The 19576-nt window shown below is 45.4% G+C and overlaps 1 protein-coding gene across 1 annotated transcript in view; it reads left to right on the forward strand.

The window, feature by feature from the left end:
* The window catches only part of SEC14L1 (SEC14 like lipid binding 1), a 78712-nt gene that overhangs the window by 46614 nt on the left and 12522 nt on the right, over positions 1 to 19576 (forward strand). Inside the window, exons 4-10 of the mRNA XM_033182324.1 lie at positions 6236 to 6385; positions 6517 to 6648; positions 9147 to 9275; positions 10358 to 10592; positions 11884 to 11993; positions 15823 to 16012; positions 19006 to 19094. Coding sequence (XP_033038215.1) covers positions 6236 to 6385; positions 6517 to 6648; positions 9147 to 9275; positions 10358 to 10592; positions 11884 to 11993; positions 15823 to 16012; positions 19006 to 19094 — 1035 coding nt within the window. The remainder of the gene's footprint in view (positions 1 to 6235; positions 6386 to 6516; positions 6649 to 9146; positions 9276 to 10357; positions 10593 to 11883; positions 11994 to 15822; positions 16013 to 19005; positions 19095 to 19576) is intronic.

Here is a 19576-nt window from a genome sequence, read left to right on the forward strand (position 1 = left end):
CCTCACCTCCCCACTATCTGTCACTGGGCACTCCCTCGCCTCCTGGTGGGAAAAGTTTCTACCTCATCCTGACCTTCCCATGCTCCAGACGCGTAATCAACCATTTCTCCAAGCAGCACGGGTTCCTTTGTCATAGGGAATGTTATTTGGAAATCAAGATCTGGTTGCCAAGTGTGCTCATCACGAACTCAGATGTCATTGCTTTTCGCCCCTTCCGGTGGAAGGAGCTAGGAGCTAGGACATAGATTGATGTTTTTAATCAAATTAGAATGCTTCTGTTTTTCAGGGCCTGCTTTACACACTTAGTAGAAACTTGAGTGGCTTGTAGCTCATGCTGAAAAACTCTGGTTCTGGTACCTAAGCCACCCCAGAGGTGAAAGTTGCATCTACTTTTTGCAGTCTTTTCATTTCCAGAACCCTCCACAGTTAGAATTGTATATGCTGACCGTATGCAGAATTCACTGACCTTAACATATCTCTGAAAGACGGGTCAGGGTAAGAGAGTGCAGAAACAAAAGGCGGGACTTATCTTTTTATTGAGTAAGCTTGTATTCTATGCTTCAAAACATGTTTATTGAACAATGACTTTGTTTTAGGCATTGAAGTCCTCATTCTGCTGAGGATAAAAAGTCTCTGCCCTGCAGCCTAGCACCCTGGTGGCAGAGTGACAGGCTGGGAAGAGAATGTGGAGAGAGTGAGGGAGGCGCTTGCTAACTGCCCCTGACACTGACAGAGCTCTGGAGAGGTCAGCGCAGCTTCTGAGTTAACTGCTCTTTAGCCTGGATACCTTAAATGCCATCTGGTTGGTCATGCCAAGGTAGAGTGAATGTCTATGCAAATATGAGTCTACATAGATGGATAATTTTACAGGGAAGGGAACGTTTTTAGTGTGGTTAAAATTCAAGGTGAGGCTGCGTGGGTGACACCTTATGCTGACCACTCTATTTCAAGAATTGGAAGGATGGTGTGTGTATTTTGAAAATGGCCTAGTTCACGTGCTTAAATCGGAGAGACCCTAGCTAAGGCTACCTCTTAGTAAGTGCTTACTCTGCCCTTTATGTCACTTACAAAGATTCATTTTGTTGGAAACCTTGGTAAGTCTCAGTTTCTTGATATGTCATAGTACTGGAATGTACAAAGCCAGTTTGGTGTTTTTTTTAAGTAGAGTTTAGATGGTTTTCAGTGTCTGTGTAGAACAAATGGTAGCCAGCCTGTTTTCCTGGATTGTTCGTGTGTTCGGTACTTAATAAATTCTTAGGCCTTTGAATGGGACTTATCTGTGGTGGGATCTGAGCAGGTGATTAAACTTCCTAAGTGTTATTTACATAAAGTGCATGAAGAGACAGATACTGAGTGATTTTTCAAGATTCTGGCAGTAACAGGATTCAGAATACGTTTGAGTAGGAGAGTAGATAAATGTAAAGAATATATTTTTAACTTCCAAAGTAAGAACACTTAAGAAACACATATAATTGGCCACCACATGTGGGTTTTGCATCCTTCCCAGGCCATCCTGCGCCTGACTCTCATACTAATTTTCTGAAAATGTGACCCTGGCCACCTGTTCACGCTCCCTCCGTCCCAGCTCCTGGAGAGGAAGGCCAGGGCCTTCTGGCTGTGCCCGGCAAGGCATGGTCTATGCCTCATCGTCATGCACCACGGCGACCCCGGCCTCACCTCCCACCACTTCCCTCCCCTGGGGGCTTTGGGTCCCTGCCCCCACTGGAGGTCGCCTTGCAGTCGCACTCCTGAGTTCTTTCCTGGAAACGCTCTCCGCCTCATTGACTGTGAACAGACCCTGGCACGCTTCGAGGCCCAGCATGCATGCCTCCTCTCTTTCGAAGGCTTTCCCCACGCTGCCCCTCCATGCAGAGCATGTTCTCCCTCTTCTACCTCCTGGCAGCTGCTTTTCCTTCTGACCATCATGGATGCTATTGACTACCTTCCCTCCCTCCTGTACTGCCTAGCTTGGTCCCTTGTACATAGACAGCTGGAGTGTAGCGTGTGCTTTTCACATTGATTTAACCTTGTAACGTTGTGGAGAGAAAGTGAGATACACGCAAGAAAACTGAGGGTGACTTTGAAGGAATTGTAGTCAAAACCCAGGCGGAGGAATTCCTGTGATTCTCTAGTCCTTCTGGGATCTTGCTGGCAATGTTTGTGATCTGTGTATTACTTCTACTCAGAAGGGCAGTCCTGTTGAAGGTAAACATCAGGGAATTGCTGCCAGAAAGGGAGTGTTTTTAGTATGATAATGCTCTGAAGCTACTTGTACCTTGTCAGAAGGAAAATCAAAGCCGTCTGTGCCATTTTCGTTAATATTTTTTAACACCAGAGGTTTCTTCCTTAACTCTTTGTTTGTGATTAATTTAAGATGGGAATTCACAGTTTTTACCCCGCCTCATTTTTTAGTACAGGTTGAGCATCTCAAATCTGAAAGTCCAAAGTCCGAAATGCTCCAGATGAGAAACTTTTTGAGCACTGACGTGATGCTCAAAGGAAATTCTCATTGGAGCATTTTGGATTTCGGATCTGTGGATTTGAAATGCTCGACCAGTAAATATAATAGAGCTATTCCCAAGATCCGAAAAAAATCTGAAATCAGAAGCCCTTTCTGGTCCCAGGCATCTTGGAGACGGGATGCTCAACCCATACAACCTTACAGAGGGGTGACATCTGTCAGTCAAGCGAGAGCCATCCTGCAGCACCTTCCTTTATAATGAGGCTGACCATAGGGGCAGGCACTGGGTTTCCTTTTTCAGGTTCCTTCTTACAGCCTAGATTCTTACTACCCTATGCCCCCCTCACCCCTTTTTTTGAGACGGAGTCTTGCTCTGCTGCCCAGGCTGGAGTGCAGTGGCACCATTTTGACTCACTGCAGCCTCTGCCTCCCAGGTTCTAGTGATTTTCCCACCTCAGCATCCCAGGTAGCTGGGATTACAGGTGTGTGCCACCATGCCCTGCTAATTTTTGTATTTTTGGTAGAAATGGGGTTTTGATACGTTGGTCAGGCTGGTCTCAAACTCCTGGCATCAAATGATCTGCCTGCCTTGGCCTCCCTAAGTGCTAGGATTACAGGCGTGAGCCACCGCACCCAGCCTTATTACCCTATATCCTATGGTTTTCTGTTCACATGCACCATGAGCTACTGGATTTCTTTTTTTTTTTTTTTTTTTTTGAGACAGGGTCTTACTCTTACTCTGTTGCCCAGGCTGGAGAGTACAGTGGTGCAGTCACAGGTCACTGCAGCCTGCACCCCCTGGGCTCAGGTGGTCCTCCCATGTCAGCCTCCTGAGTAGCTGGAACTCCAGGTATGTACCACCACACCTGGCTAATTTTTATATTTTTTGTAGAGACGGGGTTATGCTATGTTGCCTAGGCTGGTCTCAAACTCCCGGGCTCAAGTGATCTGCACACCTGGGCCTCTGGATCGATTACGTTTTAATATGAATTCTGCAACATCTTTAGTTTGGTAATCTTTGTGGATTGCTACAGAGTAAATTATTCACAAGGAATAATATTGAATAATTTAATTATTCACAAGGAATAATCGTGAAAGATCTCATGTGTTCTTTACTCATCTTCCCCCGGTGATAACATCTCGCAGAACTGCGTGCGCTGTCACAGGATGCTGCCGTGCGTACATTCGAGGCGCAGAGTGTTTCCCAGGCGTCTCTCTTGTGGCCCTTTTACAGCCACACCTGCTTCCCTCCTGCCCCCACCCCTTCCTTAGCCCCTGGCAACCACTCATCTGTTTTCGGTTTCTAAAGTTTTGTCTTTTGAAGAAGGTTATGGAATCATACAGTACGTAACTGCCGAGGCTTTTTTTTTAGCTTAGCGTCATTCTCCCATGATCCATCCAGTTCCTCGCATGTGTCGACAGTTCATTCTTTTTTTGCTGAGTAGTGTTCTGTGGTGTGGCTGCAGGGCAGTTCATTTAGCCTCGCTCAGGAAGGACGCCTCTGGGTTGTTCCCAGTTTCTATTATGAGGAACGCTGCTGTGAATGTTTCTGTGTAGGGTTTTGTGTGAACATAAGCTCTCATTTCTCTGGGATTAATGTCCAGGAGCGCAGTTGTTGGGTTGTATACTGTTGCATGTTTAGGTTTTAAGAAGATACCAGTTTTCTGGAGCGGTTGCACCATTTTACATTCCTGCCAGTGATGTGTAAGGGATTCAGTTCTTCCACATCCTAACCAGCATTTGGTGTTGTCACTGTTTTATTTTAGCCGTTCTGATAGTCGTATAGTGATACTCCTTTGTGATTTTAATTTGCATTTCCCTAATGGCCCTTTTCTCTAGTGAACATCTCTCGTGTGCTTATTTGCCATCTGTGTATCCTCTCAGGTGAGATATCACTTTCTGTCTCTTACCCATTTTCTAATTGGACTTTTTTAAACTCTTGAGTTTTTTTTTTTTTTTTTTTGGATCATGGTAAAAGCACATGAAATTTACCATCTTAACCATTTTTAAATTTCAATTGTGTATCAAAAGACAAAATCACAGCAAATTTAGTGTACGTTAGTGTATGGATCTTAATTGGCTTTTTTGGTTCCAGAATTAGGCAACACCTCGTTCTATAAAATAGAATTCTGTAAAATAGAATGAGGGTTCTCATGAGCCCAGCAGAGGAAGTTGGCTTTGTAGACAGAAAAGGGGTGAGGGAAACAGGCACAGAGAACAGCGAGCAGACGGGTGGTTTCAGAGTGGCTTTCCTTGCAAAGGTGAACGCAGAGGGGACTTCCTTATCACGCTGGCCCAGACGGGCCCATTTGGGGGATTTGCTGTTCTCTCTCTCCTGATTTCTTGGAAAGTCAGATAAACAGCTTACTTTTGGCTTGGTAGTGTGGAGGTTACCAAGAGGGACTCCATTTTGGTTTGGTCTGCTGGGCCTGGTGCAGGAGGTCAGTCCAAACCAGGGTTCTCCTGGTTCACTATACTTATGTTGAGTTTTGAGAATTTTGTATGTATTCTAGGCACTACTCCTTTGTCAGATACGTGGTTTATAATACCCCCTCCCATTTTGTACTTTGTTTTTTCATCCTCTTAACGAGTTTTGTTTTGTTTTGTTTTGAGACGGAGTCTCACTCTGTCGCCCAGGCTGGAGTGCAGTGGCACCGTCTTGGCTGACTACAAGCTCCGCCTCCTGGGTTCACGCCATTCTCCTGCCTCAGCCTCCCGAGTAGCTGGGACTACAGGTGCCCGCCACCACTCCCAGTTTATGTTTTTGTGTTTTTAGTAGAGACAGGGTTTCACCGTGGCTGTAGCCAGGATGGTCTCGATCTCCTGACCTTGTGATCTGCCCGCCTCAGCTTCCCAAAGTGCTGGGATTACAAGCGTGAGCCACTGCCCCCGGCCTTAACAGGGTCTTTTAGCTGGTCAGAGGTTTTTAACTTTGATGAAGTTCATTTTATTTATTTTTTCTCCTATGGATTGTGATTTTGGTGTCACATCCAAGAATTCTTTGCTTAGCCCAGGATCCCAAATATTTTCTATCTTTTTTCTCCTAAAAGTTTTAGTTTTGTGTTTTACATTTAAGTCCCTGATCTTTGAGTTACTTTTTATACAAGGTGTGAGGTTTAGGTCAAGATTCATTGTTGTTATTGTTTTTGCCTATGGATGTGTAATTGCTCCAGTAACGTGGAAAAGACTGGCCTCCTTTCTTTCCCCCATTGCTTTTACATCTCTGTTGAAAATCAATTGGTGTTTCCTGACAAGGTGCAGATACTAAAAAATAAATCCATTGGGTGTATTTGTTTGAGTCTGTTTCTGGGTTCTGTATTTTGTCCCATTGATCTGTATGTCAATTATCCCTCTCCTAATACTAGTCGGTCTTGATTACTGTAGTTGTATAGTAAGCCTTAATACCAGGGTGACTGATTCCTCCCAATTTATTCATCTTTTTCAAAGTTGTTTTAGTTGTTCTAGTTCCTTTGTCTTTCTATATAAATTTTAAAACAATCTCGTCTATAGTTACCAAAACATCTTGCTGCGGTTTTGTTAGGAATGATTTATTTGTGGGGAGAATTGAGATCTTTACTAGGTTGAATCTTCCAATCCATGGACATCGAGTGTCTTTTTCTTCTTTAATGAAGCTTCAGGTGTGAAGACAGACCGTTGTGGCGCTGCCTGTTGCCGTACACCGAGAGGTGCTGTTCCAGGGAGGGCGCGTTCGGCGGCAGGACACCAGGATGTGTCTTTTGCTCACTTGCGCTGTTTTTGTTTTTAAATTTATAGGCCTATGAAAGGAGGTTCCCTACGTGTCCTTTGATTCCGATGTTCGTGGGCAGTGACACTGTGAATGAATTCAAGAGTGAAGATGGGGCTATTCATGTCATTGAAAGGCGCTGCAAGCTGGATGTCGATGCACCCAGACTGCTGAAGAAGGTAGCGGGCGGAACGGGCGTCTTGGAGGGCACCCCCCAAAGACAACGTGAAGTTACACTACAGCTTCTGTGCAATTGGATGTTACTAGTTAACACTTTTTCTCTATATGTCTTCTTCTTTTTTTTTTAAAGATCGCAGGAGTTGATTATGTTTATTTTGTCCAGAAAAACTCACTGAATTCTCGGGAACGTACTTTGCACATTGAGGCTCATAATGAAACATTTTCTAATCGGGTCATCATTAACGAGCATTGCTGCTACACCGTGAGTAATCTGTCACTCCGTGGAAGACGTTCTGCTGACATACGGCTTCTGAGGATTGCTTGATCACCATTTTAAACAGTGCATCTTTTTGTCTTAGAGGGTAGTTCTTCATTAGATGTTGTCACTTATTTCTCATGTGTAGGAGGAAGGGTACCAGGTATGGTCTCCTGCAGAGTGGATTATGTTGTTGTGGCAGTTAAGGCAGCTAAGTGATGCCTTGATGTGGTTTTGCTTTTGTTTTATTTTTTTTTTTGTTTTGTTCTGTTTTTTTTTTTTTTTGAGACACAGTCTCCCTCTGTCGCCTAGGCTAGAGTGCAGTGGCATGATCTTGGCTCACTGCAACCTCCGCCTCCCAGGTTCAAGGGATTCTCCTGTCTCAGCCTCCCTAGTAGCTGGGATTACAGGCACACGCCACCACGCCAGGCTGATTTTTGTATTTTTAGCAGAGATGGGGTTTCACCGTGTTGGCCAGGCTGGTCTGGAACTTCTGACCTCACATGATCCACCCCTTGTCCTACTTTCTTTCTTTTCTTTCCTTTCTTTTCTTTTCTTTCTTTTCTTTCTTCTCTTTCTTTCCTTTCTTTTTTTTTTTTTAGATGGAGTTTCACTCTTGTCACCCAGGCTGAAATGCAGTGGGACAGTCTCAGCTCACTTTAACCTCCGCCTCCCAGGTTCAAGTGATTCTCATTCATCAGCCTCCCAAGTAGCTGGAATTACAGGTGCTTGCCACCACGCCTGGCTAATTTTTGTATTTTTAGTAGAGACAGGCCAGGTTGGTCTCCAACTCCTGACCTTGTGATCTGTCTGCCTCAGCCTCCCAAAGTGCTGGGATTACAGGCGTGAGCCACCACGCCCAGCCTTAGATATTACTTTCATATGCCACTTCTTTTCTAGTCTCACTGTAATATGTTAGAAATATCTAATGAAGTACTAAGATGTGTGCCTTTAAGATTAGTGCTGCGAGTGTTTATCTGTCTTAGTATCTTCACTGCTTACCACCCTGTTTTGATAAAAGTCAAGAACTTTTATCAGATTTTTAGAATACTCTCCTGCCAGATTGCTGTATTTCTGCCCTTCTCCCCTGCAGTGTATTCTTAACACTGAATTCAAAGTGATCTATTTAAAGTATGTCAGATCAAGTCACTTCTCTGGGCTCAAAACCGTGAAGCATCTCCGCAGTTCACCCAGGGGAAGAGCCCAGAGTCCTTATGGTGGCTTGCAAGGGCCTGAGTTCTCTCCTAGTCACACCTTTCCTGTCCTCCTTGCCATGCAGTGGGCATCCCTCAGGGGCTTTGGCTCCAAGGTGCTCACCGCCATGCTGTGCTATTCCTCCCTACGTCTCTAGTCTCACCTCCTTCCATCTCAGCTCAGGTTACTCCTTCTTGGCCAGCCCCAGCCACCCATTTAATTCTGCAGCCCGACACCCCAACCCCCAGTCTTTATTTTTTTTCTTCAGAGATGGGATCTTGCCCTGTCATTCAGGCTGGAGTACAGTGGCACAATCACAGTTCAGTGCAGCCTCCACCTCCCAGACTCAAGTGATCCTTCCTACCTCAGCCTCCCAAGTAGCTGGGACTATAGGCACATGCCACCACACCTGGCTAATTTTTAAATTTCTTTGTAGAGATGAGGTCTTGCCCTGTTGCCCAGGCTGGGCTCAAACTCCTGGACTGAAGCCATCCTCCCACCTTGGCCTCCCAAAGTGTTGGGATTACAGGTGTGAGCCATCATGCCTGACTCCTATCCCTGGTTCTTTCAGCCTGCTTCAAGGTTTCTTTTTTCCATAGCACTTACTTATCTTTAATTTTCTTACTGTGTTTCTGGCTGATTATCTCCTCTGTTAGACTCTGTTGAAAGCTTCCAAGGCCAGTACCTTTTTGTTCATGATGGAGAAGACTGTTGAGTGAGTATGTTGAATGAATGAAGCAAGAATGAAAATGAAGCTCCCCTTTTTTTTTTTTTTTTTGAGACGGAGTCTCGCTGTGTCACCCAGGCTGGAGTGCAGTGACGCAATCTCGGTTCACTGCAAGCTCTGCCTCCTGGGTTCACAGCATTCTCCTGCCTCAGCCTCCCGAGTAGCTGGGATTACAGGCGCCCACCACCATGCCTGGCTAATTTTTTGTATTTTTAAAAGTAGAGATGGGATTTCACTGTGTTAGCCAGGATGGTCTCGATCTCCTGACCTCGTGATCCACCCGCCTCGGCCTCCAAAAGTGCTGGGATTATAGGCATGAGCCACCGCACCTGGCCAAAGCTCTCCTTTTGTAGTCATCTTTGAAATGTTTTTGAACAATTATTTGGATCTCTTCGTGATTTAGAATGTGATTTTGGTCCTGATTTTGAACGTGATTTTGGCATTTTTTCCATCTGCTGTCTTGATGATAGTAGCATTATTAGTAAAGTAAGTGTTTCTTCTGGTCCCTGGTTAAACTGAGGAGGAGACAAATGACGCTCTCTTGTCAGTTCAGTCGGTGAGAATGCTTTCTCTCTATCCGCAGGTTCACCCTGAAAATGAAGATTGGACCTGTTTTGAACAGTCTGCAAGTTTAGATATTAAATCTTTCTTTGGTTTTGAAAGTACTGTGGAAAAAATTGCAATGAAACAGTATACCAGCAACATTAAAAAAGTGAGTGTATCTTGGGATTTTGTGGCAGAGGGTGGGCAGGCGTCTCTGAGATGACCTGTCTTTTTGGAAGGCTGGAGATGGGGTAGCGAAGGATTTGCAGCATTTCTTGGGTGGAAGACGCTGTGATCCCAACCCCCGCCTCATCTTTAGGTATAGGGGTTGAGGTTGTGCTGGTTGCTGATGGGGGAAGGAGGTGCCTGTCGCTCCCGCTATGACACTGTCTGCCTGGAGTTGCTGAGAGAGGTGGAAGTTGGGGAGAGGCAGCAGCAGCTGGCACACAGCACCCAGGCCTTGCAGCAGGATCGGGAGGAGGCCTGGGGAGGTGCTTGCCAGGCAGGCTGCCCGCCTTGGATTGTCAGTTCTTCCACGGAAGACCTTCCTTTCTCGTTTTTGTGCTGTTGCTCATCAGTTGTTATGGAATTGTGGTTTTGAAATCTCTCCATGTGGGGTTATGGAGTGGTTTTTGAAGGCTCTTTTTCAGGGTACTGTGTTGGAAAGAATTGAAATTGAGACAAATCATATATTGAATACAAGTACCATAAATCAGCATTTTAAAATAGTCATATAAAAATTCCATCTCTTTAGATATTAGTTCCTAAACCTTGGAAAAGAACAAGTAAAATAAACGAAAACACAAAACCATTTAGCCTTTTTTTTTTTTTTTTCTATTTATTTTGTAGCAGTTCCGTTTTATTGGTGTTTGAAAAGCTTGTGAGGGACTGGGCGCACTGGCTCATGCCTGTAGTCCCAGCACTTTGGGAGGCTGAGGTGGGCAGATTACTTGAGCCCAGGAGTTCGAGACCAGCCTGGACAACATTGCGAAACCTCATATATACAAAGAACACAAAAATTAGCCAGATGTGGTGGCACGTACCTGTAGTCCCAGCTACTGGGGAGGCTGAGGTAGGAGGATGGCTTGAGTCCAGGAGGTCAAGAGTACAGTGAGCTGTGATCATGCCACTGCGCTCCAGTCTGGGCTACAAACCATCTTCTGTTGGCTAGAAAAAAAGAAAAATCTTGGGAGGGATGAATGATTTGAATGTTGAATATATACTCACCTTTAAATTGCTTTTGTTTTAAAGGGAAAGGAAATCATTGAATACTACCTTCGCCAGTTAGAAGAAGAAGGCATAACCTTTGTGCCCCGTTGGACTCCGCCTTCCATCACGCCCTGTTCAGAGACATCTTTGTCATCCTGCAAGAAGCAAGCAGCGTCCATGGCCGTCGTCATCCCAGATGCTGCCCTCAAGGAGGGGCTGAGTGGTGATGCCCTCAGCAGCCCCAGTGCACCTGAGCCCGTGGTGGGCACACCTGACGGTGGGTCTGGCAGGGACTTCATCCCGAGAGCAAGGCTAGGGAAGTCAGCATTGCCGTTTTCTCTCTGTTTGCTCTGCCTGTTCCCGCTTCCTTGGAACATTAGATAACTCATAAAGAAAAGACCCATTTCTCATTTCTGGCCCTTGTCCTCTAACTTATGTAACACATTCATTTTACTTTTCATTAGATTTTTTGTTAATAGGTCGGAAGGGTTATATCAAGTTATTTTTATTCTTCTATAGATACCGGAAGGTGTTTGTTTGTTTGTTTAAGAAATGGACTCTCACTGTGTTGCCCAGGATGGTCTTGAACTCCTGGGCTCAATCAATCCTTCTGCCTCGGCCTCCCAAAGTGCTGGAATTATAGGTGTGAGCCACCGCGCCTGGCCTAAGGAAGGAATTTGTTTGTTTGTTTATTTATTTATTTATTTTTGAGACGGAGTCTTGCTCAGGCTGGAGTGCAGTGGTGTGATCTTGGCTCACTGCAACCTCCACCTCCCAGGTTCAAGTGATTCTCCTGCCTCAGCCTCCCGAGTAGCTGGGACCACAGGCACGTGCCACCACGCCCGACTAATTTTTGTTTTTTGTGGGTTTTTTTGAGATGGAGTCTTGCTCTGTCACCCAGGCTGGACTGCAGTGGTACGATCTGAGCTCAGTGCAACCTTCGCCTCCCGGGTTCAAGTGATTCGCCTGCCTCAGCCTCTTGAGTAGCTGGCATTTTAGGCATGCACCACCATGCCTGGCTAATTTTTATATTCCTAGTAGAGATGAGGTTTCACCATGTTGGCCAGGCTGGTCTTGAACTCCTGATCTCAGGTGATCTGCCCACCTCAGCCTCCTGAGTAGCTGGGATTACAGGCGTGAGCCACCAGATTTCTTACATTCTTGAACACAGTAGCTCTATTCAAAATAGATTTAGATTTCCTGGATTTTTTTTTTTTTATAAATTTTATATCTTGTGAGTCCTTTTTGTGTTATGTTCCTCTTGAAATTAAAACAGCCATTAATATCTCTTCTAGTCACGAGTAGTATTGTGATTTGGCAATAGAGGTAACTCAGTGGTAATCAGGGAAAGATAATTGAGTCAGAAAGTTGACCTGTGGTTGAGTCAGTGATTGATCTCAAAGCCTGTCCCTAGAGTCCTCTAGGGTATCTGGTTTACATCTGCCATCTCTGCGGTTTCATTTGCCTCTAAGACTCTAGGACCACACGTTAACTCTACTGAGCAGGAAGACTTTGGGAGCCTAAAGCTCCAGTGTTTTTGTTGTAAATAAATGTCACTTACATTCCAGACAAACTAGATGCCGACTACATCAAGAGATACCTGGGCGATTTGACTCCGCTGCAGGAGAGCTGCCTCATTAGACTTCGCCAGTGGCTCCAGGAGACCCACAAGGGCAAAGTGAGTGTCGGCACCACGCCCAGTGTGCAGGGCCAGAACTGTGTGAAATCATGGAATCTCTTCCTGCTCATGGTCACCAAGAGTAATATTCCCAACTTCCACAGCTGGGAAGGTTTCTTCCAGTTTAGAAGTCATTGAATTTGTGTCTCTGTGGAATCTAAGTCCTTCATAGCAAGTTAATAATTCATGACTGACTACATTTTTCTAGACTTTACAGAGTGAGGTCTGGCTGCAAACAGTGTCACATCACAAAGCACCATGTGTTCCAAGTATTCATACATTCAGATTTTCAGAAGGTGTAAAAAGAGTTCAGGGATTTATCAGAGATTAGAAATGTTTGAGCTTTAATTTGCAGGTTTTTGGTGAAATTTTGGCCTCATAAAGGTGTAGATTTTATGGTAAGCCTTTTGTAGTGAGCAGAGCCTGGTATGTATCTAGCAAGTTATTGGCATTATTTAGTAAAAGGAAACTAGGCATGACTTATAGTCGGCCTGATCTCTAATTCTGTCAGCCTGGTTACTACAGAACAAATAACTGAGTGCCGTTGAATACCAGACATCAAGAAAACCACTGCAGTAATGATGGCCACCATTTGTTGTCTACTTACTGTGTATTAGACACTGTTTTCAGGCCTTTATTCCGTCCTTCCAGCAGCTCTCTGTGGTGGTGTTTTTTCACTGGTTTTACACGTGAGGAAACTGGGGCAGAGAGAAGTGAAGTAACCTGCCTGAGGTCTCACAGCCAGCGAGTGGTGGGATCAGGATTTGAGCGCAGGCCATTTTGTTCCAGAACCTACATTCTTAACCACTTCCACGTAACTGTGGTCCTTTCTAAGTGAAGATGATGCCACATCAGTAGGCCACATGCTTTTGAGTTATTTCCCAGGAGTTGGGGTCGTGAGTAGCTCATGTTCCCACCCCCTTCTTGTTCTCCTGATGAACCAGCCTCTGAGTTGGTAAGCACATGACCACGGAGGAAGACACTTAGTCCACGCGACACTCAGAATACGGCCTTGGTCTTGTTCTTCATTCAGGGAGGCCAACCTGTTGATTGACAGTAATGGAATCTGGAGAAGATTCCTGTATGTTAGTCAGCAATACTGCCACATCATGAAAACCCAACATGCTTTTTTGTATTATTTTTCTGTGGTTTTTAATTAAGTCTTATGATCAGTCATAAAATTTAACTTTGTGTATATCTCCTCTACTTTAATCTTTCTAATAAGTTGGCAAAAGCACCATTGCCAATCACATAGACACATGGTAGTTGTACAGTTTTATGTTTTTGAATTTTTTTTTTTTTTAATATACAGAGTCTTGCTCCATCACCCAGGCTGGTGCAGTCTTGGGTCACTACAACCTCTGCCTCCCAGGTTCAGGCTATTCTCCTGCCTCAGCCTCTTGAGAGCTGGGATTAGCTCTGCCACCATTCCTGGCTAAGTTTTGTATTTTTAGTAGAGAACAGGGTTTCACCATGTTGGCCAGGCTGGTCTCGAACTCCTGACCTCAAGTGATCCACCTGCCTTAACCTTCCAAAGTGCTGGGATTACAGGTGTGAGCCACTGGGCCCAGCCTCGAATGACTTTTTAAAGACAGTGCTAAATTATGACTTAGTCTGACTTAAGTAGTAAAGAATTCAAAAGTAAAGTTTAACTTGCTACTATTTCTTGTCATACTGACTTTGAAAAGCATCTGACCTTATAGATTATCTATAAAATGTGAGAAGTGTTAAATATTCCTTATTTGATATTACACATAAACTATACTAAAATGCCTTTTAATAAGTAAAGGGCACCATTTTGGGTACAGGAAATTCTAATTAGATTGGCATAGTTAAGGCCAGAGATATAAAGGAAATATTGCTGCTTTATCTTCAGCCTTTGCCTTTAAGAGGCAAATAAATACAAAATACAGGTGAGTCTTGCTTGATTCTGAGACAGTGAAGGGATTTCCTCGGTATTTAAATAGTCATATAGCCAGTTATGTAACCCAAATATAAAACCAATCTCCAATAGGTTTTAAGATGGCATTTATGATCTTTGTGAAAGTTGAACATTACTAGTGAAGTCTAATCATGTCTTTAGAAGGGGAAAGCAGTGTAGCATTACTGAATCAGAATTATTAAAATTCAAAAAACCGAACATAGTCCTTTAACCACAAGCCAGCATTAGTTAAATCAGGATTGCCCAACAAAAATATTCTGATGATCGTTCATGATCTGAATTCTGGTGTATGAGATCTATTAAATTATGATACACATTAAAAAGTCATGACATTTCTGTTTTCTAATAAGACAGTGACCAATTACTACTCATTAGTAGCTTTTTTGAGATAAACTTTCAAGTCTGCCCTTTCTGTCTTCTTTTTTTTTTTTTTGAGATGGAGTTTCGCTCTTGTTCCCCAGGCTGAAGTGCAATAGTGCGATCTCATCTCACTGCATCCTCTGCCTCCCGGGTTCAAACAGTTCTCCTGCTTCAGCCTCCCAAGTAGCTGGGACTACAGGTGTGCACCACCACACCCGGCTAATTTTGTTCTTTTAGTAGAGACAGGGTTTCTCCATGTTGGTCAGGCTGGTCTTGAACTCCTGACTTCAAGTGATCCGCCTGCCTTGGCCTCCCAAAGTGCTGGGATTACAGGCGTGAGCCACCACACCCGGCCAGTGAAGACCATTTTTGTTCCAAGGATTCTCCAAATACCCCATCAGTGTGTCCTCACTCCAGGTGATGCCTTTGTTCTTATTGGCATCTGTATATAAGAGAATCCAGCAATGTGACCTGTCTTCTGCCCAGAGAGACTGTGGAGATGTGGCCCAGTCTTGTGCTTGCTTCCCTTTTCCGTGGTGTGGCACTGGGCACCCTTCGGAACAAAAATCTTGCCTTTCTCAACATCATCCATGTTTAATTCTCTTTTGTCACTGGCACTATGAAGGTTTCCATTCAGAAGCCAGGTGTCCTGCTCTCTCTTTATTCTGACTTTTTATTTAAATGCGGTATGTGTACAGAAAAGTGCACAGATCGTAGTCATTCGTAGATCTGTTCATAGAATTGAAGCATTTGATGTTTAGGGAATTATTTATGCCTTCGCTCTACTTTGCAGAAACTAAAATGAAATACCATAACGATTATTCAAACTGATAATGCTGATTTTCTCTAGAGCAGTAAGGGAGATTTTTCTGGTACCAGCTTATTTTAAATAGTATAGTAATGCAGCTCACTGTTGATTAAAAGTGGGAGTTTTAGACCTGGTGGCTCACGCCTGTAATCCCAACACTTTGGGAGGCCAAGGCAGGAGGATCGCTTGAGCTCAGAAGTTTGAGACCAGCCTGGGCAACGTGGGGAAACCACATCTCTACAAATACAAAACTTAGCTGGGTGTGGTGGCGTGTGCCTGTGGTCCCAGCTACTCAGGAGGCTGAGGTGGGAGGATTGCCTAAGCCCAGGAGTTGGGGGCTGCCAGTGAGCTGACATCATGCCACAACACTCCAGTCTGGGTGACAGAATGAGAGACCCTGTCTGCAAAAGAAAAGTGGAAATTTTAGGGTCTTACTCGCTTAGCAACTTTTTTTAGTGCAGTTAATGTGATCTCGGCTCACTGCAGCCTCCACCTCTCAGATTCAAGTGATCCTCCTGCCTCAGCCTCCGAGTAGCTGGGATTACAGGCATGCACCACCATGCCTGGTTGATTTTTGTAGTTTTAATAGAGATGGGGTTTCACCATATTGGCCAGGCTGGTCTCGAACTCCTGAGCTCAAGTGATCCACCCACCTCGGCCTCCCAACATTCCCTTCGCAACTGTTAACGTTGCTTAGAAACGTCTTTTTCTCTTAACAGATTCCAAAAGATGAGCATATTCTTCGGTTCCTCCGTGCACGGGATTTTAATATTGACAAAGCCAGAGAGATCATGTGTCAGTCTTTGACGTGGAGAAAGCAGCACCAGGTAGACTACATTCTTGAAACCTGGACCCCTCCTCAGGTCCTTCAGGATTACTACGCGGGAGGCTGGCATCATCACGACAAAGGTACCGGATGGAGTTGAAACTGTGTTTCCGTCATGGTCTTGTGTGTGGCGGGTGGAGTTGAAACTGTGTTTCCGTCATGGTCTTGTGTGTGGTTGAAGATATCTTCCAAGGCCTCCTTCCCTGGAGTTGAGTGGGGCCCCTTGAGTGCATCGTTTCTCCTCACTCTGAGAATTTGGCACCTTCCCCAAGTTGAACAGACTGATACGCTTCCCCGCGGGCACACTCCCATCCCGCCCTGGGCAGGCAGGAAGGGCCTGGGACTGCTCTTTCCTCATGGACGCGCGTCATCCTTGGGCAAATGACTTGACTTCCTCGATGCAGTACGGTTTGTTTTGACCTATTAAAAAGGCAGCAGTGTTTTCAGTAGCGCAGTGTTAACAAAGGGACTTTTCAATGACCTAAACCCTATGAGAGCTTAAAAAGGTTCAGCCAGGTTTTCTACATCACAGCCATGAGCACTTCAGTTCTGCTTTGGGAGTAAGGCCTGGATGAAGGGTGGCGGTGCACCTAAAATGAAGAGTGGTTTAAATGAGAACCGTGAAACACAGTTCCCCAAATGCCTTCCATACCTGCCTTGCAGGAAGACCTCACTGTCAAAACTACGCTGTCTTTCCTGAGCCACAGTTTGAGAGCTGGGCAGGGTGGAATTGGAAGCATCAGCGGGAGGGAAGCACCGTAGAACTGGCTTTTTCCCTCTAAGCAAGTCCTTTCGGAGGACTTGCTCAAAGCTCTGCTTTGTCTGGAATTACCAATTCATGTTTTGTATTTCTCCAGGTTAATTGTAACTTTATTACTTTTTACTGGAAACATAATATGTGTATTTATATTATTCCACTTTGTTATAGGCCTGCCGGTAAAATGTTAAAAAGTTTGTAGTCATTGACAAATGTGTCTTTTTTGCAACAGAGTCTGGCTCTGTCGCCCAGGCTGGAGTCCAGTGGCAAGATCTCAGCTCACTGCAAGCTCCACCTTCCAGGTTCAAGCAATTCTCCCGCCTCAGCCTCCTGAGTAGCTGGGACTACAGGCACCCACCACCATGCCCGGCTACTTTTTGTATTTTTAGTAGAGATGGGGTTTCACCGTATTGGCCAGGCTGGTCTTGAACTCCTGACCTCATGATCTGCCTGCCTCGGCCTCCCAAAGTGCAGGGATTATAGGCATGAGCCACTGTGCCTGGCCTCGACAAATGTGTCTTTAATATTAAACACATTTTGGGAGAAACTTTCTGTAAATAGACCTTTCCATAAGATTTTGGAGCACATAAAAATGTTTTGCTTTAAGTAGACCAGGTCTAGAGCTAGATTCTCCTGGGAGATGAAGTTCACTAGGTGACAAATACGAGATAAATGTTACCCTCCAACCCTTCGTCCCATGTCAGCATGTCACTGCTGGTCCTCTGTTAACCACAGAAGATAAGTCTTGGTTCCTTTTCAGGAGCATGATCCGTCTGCATTCCTTCTGCTGCCCCTTTTGGGACAGTGCAGCAGGAGGCTGGGTAGTGCTGACTCCAGGGATGCACTGTGGCCACCAAGATCTGTTTCCCTTTGTGTGGATGGCAGTATGCGATGAGTTAGGCTCCTCTCAGGCGGCACCCATTCGACCTCCAGGCCATAAAGAAGTAGAGCCAGGCCAGGTGCAATAGCTCACGCCTGTAATCCCAGCATTTTGGGAGGCCAAGGCAGGAGGATGACTTGGGCCCAGGACCTCCAGACCAGTCTGGGCAACACAGTGAGATATTGTCTCTACTTAAAAAAAAAAAGGAGATATTGTCTCTACTTTAAAAAGAGGGTGCGGTGGCTCACACCTGTAATCCCAGCACTTTGGGAGGCCGAAGCGGGTGGATCACCTGAGGTCAGGAGTTTAAGACCATCCTGGCCAGCATGGTGAAACCCCGTCTGTACTAAAAATGCAAAAATTAGCTGGGCGTGGTGGCACACGCCTGTAGTCCCAGCTACTCGGGAGGCTGAGGCAGGATAATTGCTTGAACCTGGGAGGCGGAGGTTGCAGTGAGCCGAGATCGTGCCAATGCACTCCAGTCTGGCAACAGAGCAAGACTTCGTCTCAAAAAAAAAGAAAAAAAAGGAGGCCCAGCACAGTGGCTCATGGCTGTAATCCTAGCACTTTGGGAGGCCGAGGTGGGTGGATTGCCCGAACTCAGGAGTCCAAGACCAGCCTGGGCAACACGGTGAAACCCCATCTCTAGTAAAATACAAAAAATTAGCCGGGCGTGGCAGCGTGCACCTGTAGTTCCAGCTACTTGGGAGGCTGAGGCAGGAGAATCGCTTGAACCTGGAGGCAGAGGTTGCAGTGAGCCGAGATCATGCCACTACCCTCCAGCTTGGGCAACAGAGAGAGAGTCCGTCTCCCAAAAAAAAAAAAAAAAAGAGTAGAGCCAACACAGGCTGTCTGGTGGGGTTTTAAGGATTTTTAGAATGTTCTCATTTATCTTGGTCCTTAGAGTGGGAATTGAGGGAAGCTGGCTTTTAAAAATCTTGCATTCAGTTTTTAGTAATCAGTGACATGAAAAAAAAGATTTTCTAAAAAAGAAAATTTTAATAGTACTCTCTAGTCATAGAAGAAGTGTCTGGATAGTTTGATGTTCCCTTGCTGTTGAAAATCAGAGCTCTTGGGCAGCCCCAGTTGTTCAAGGTGAACCCAGCTTGTGGGCAGTTGTTCAGACTGAGCCCAGCCTGTAGGCAGCTCGAGCTGAGCTCCAGCCGGATTCCCCTCATCCCAGCACAGCCTTCTATTTCCAGGACCCTGCACAGCTACTCTGTCAGTTGGTTTTTGTTTTTCTCATTTGCAACTTTTTGGGGTAAATATTGGTCACACACCCCGCATCACACACATGAATCAGTTGCTGCTTCTAAGAGAAAGATCTTCAAGTCCTCGTGGAACACAGGCGAACACATTTCCCTGTTAAGGGTCTTAGAGTTGTATCCTCAGCTTCAACTGGGATGGTGCCGATAACTCATTCCTCCCCTCCTCTGCAGATGGGCGGCCCCTCTACGTGCTCAGGCTGGGGCAGATGGACACCAAAGGCTTGGTGAGAGCGCTCGGGGAGGAAGCCCTGCTGAGATACGTAAGTGCGCGGCTGAGAGACTCCAGGCTCCACTGTGGCGCCACTTTCTTTCTCTGCCAGTAGGATTGGGGTGTTAACCAGCCTGTTAAAACAAACATGAACTGCTTTTGTAGTTAGAACTGAAAATACATTAATATCTTAAAATTTCAAAAGAAGACAAGAAGTTATAAAAGTGTCTCTCACAGTGGAAGCATCAGTGCAGCAGTCAGGTCTCCCCCGAGATGCCTGTGTAGCAGCGGTTCTCAGTCTTTTCATTCACTGCCACATGGAATTGCCCCCTCCTGGGACGCCACTCACAGCAGACCTCTTGATAGCTTTCTTTCCACTGGCCCTTAACGCGAGCTCTTGGCATCTTTCTCTAGACCGTCCTGAATGCCTGCCGACTCCAGCCAGGCCCCACTCTGCTGCTGCCGCCATTGGCAGCGGTGTGTCCGCCTCGCAGAGAAGAAGATGGTCCTTCAATTTGAAAACAAACAGAAACT

This window comes from Trachypithecus francoisi, unplaced genomic scaffold (genome assembly GCF_009764315.1).
Source record: "Trachypithecus francoisi isolate TF-2019V2 unplaced genomic scaffold, Tfra_2.0 Lachesis_group20, whole genome shotgun sequence".
Lineage (NCBI taxonomy): Eukaryota > Metazoa > Chordata > Mammalia > Primates > Cercopithecidae > Trachypithecus > Trachypithecus francoisi.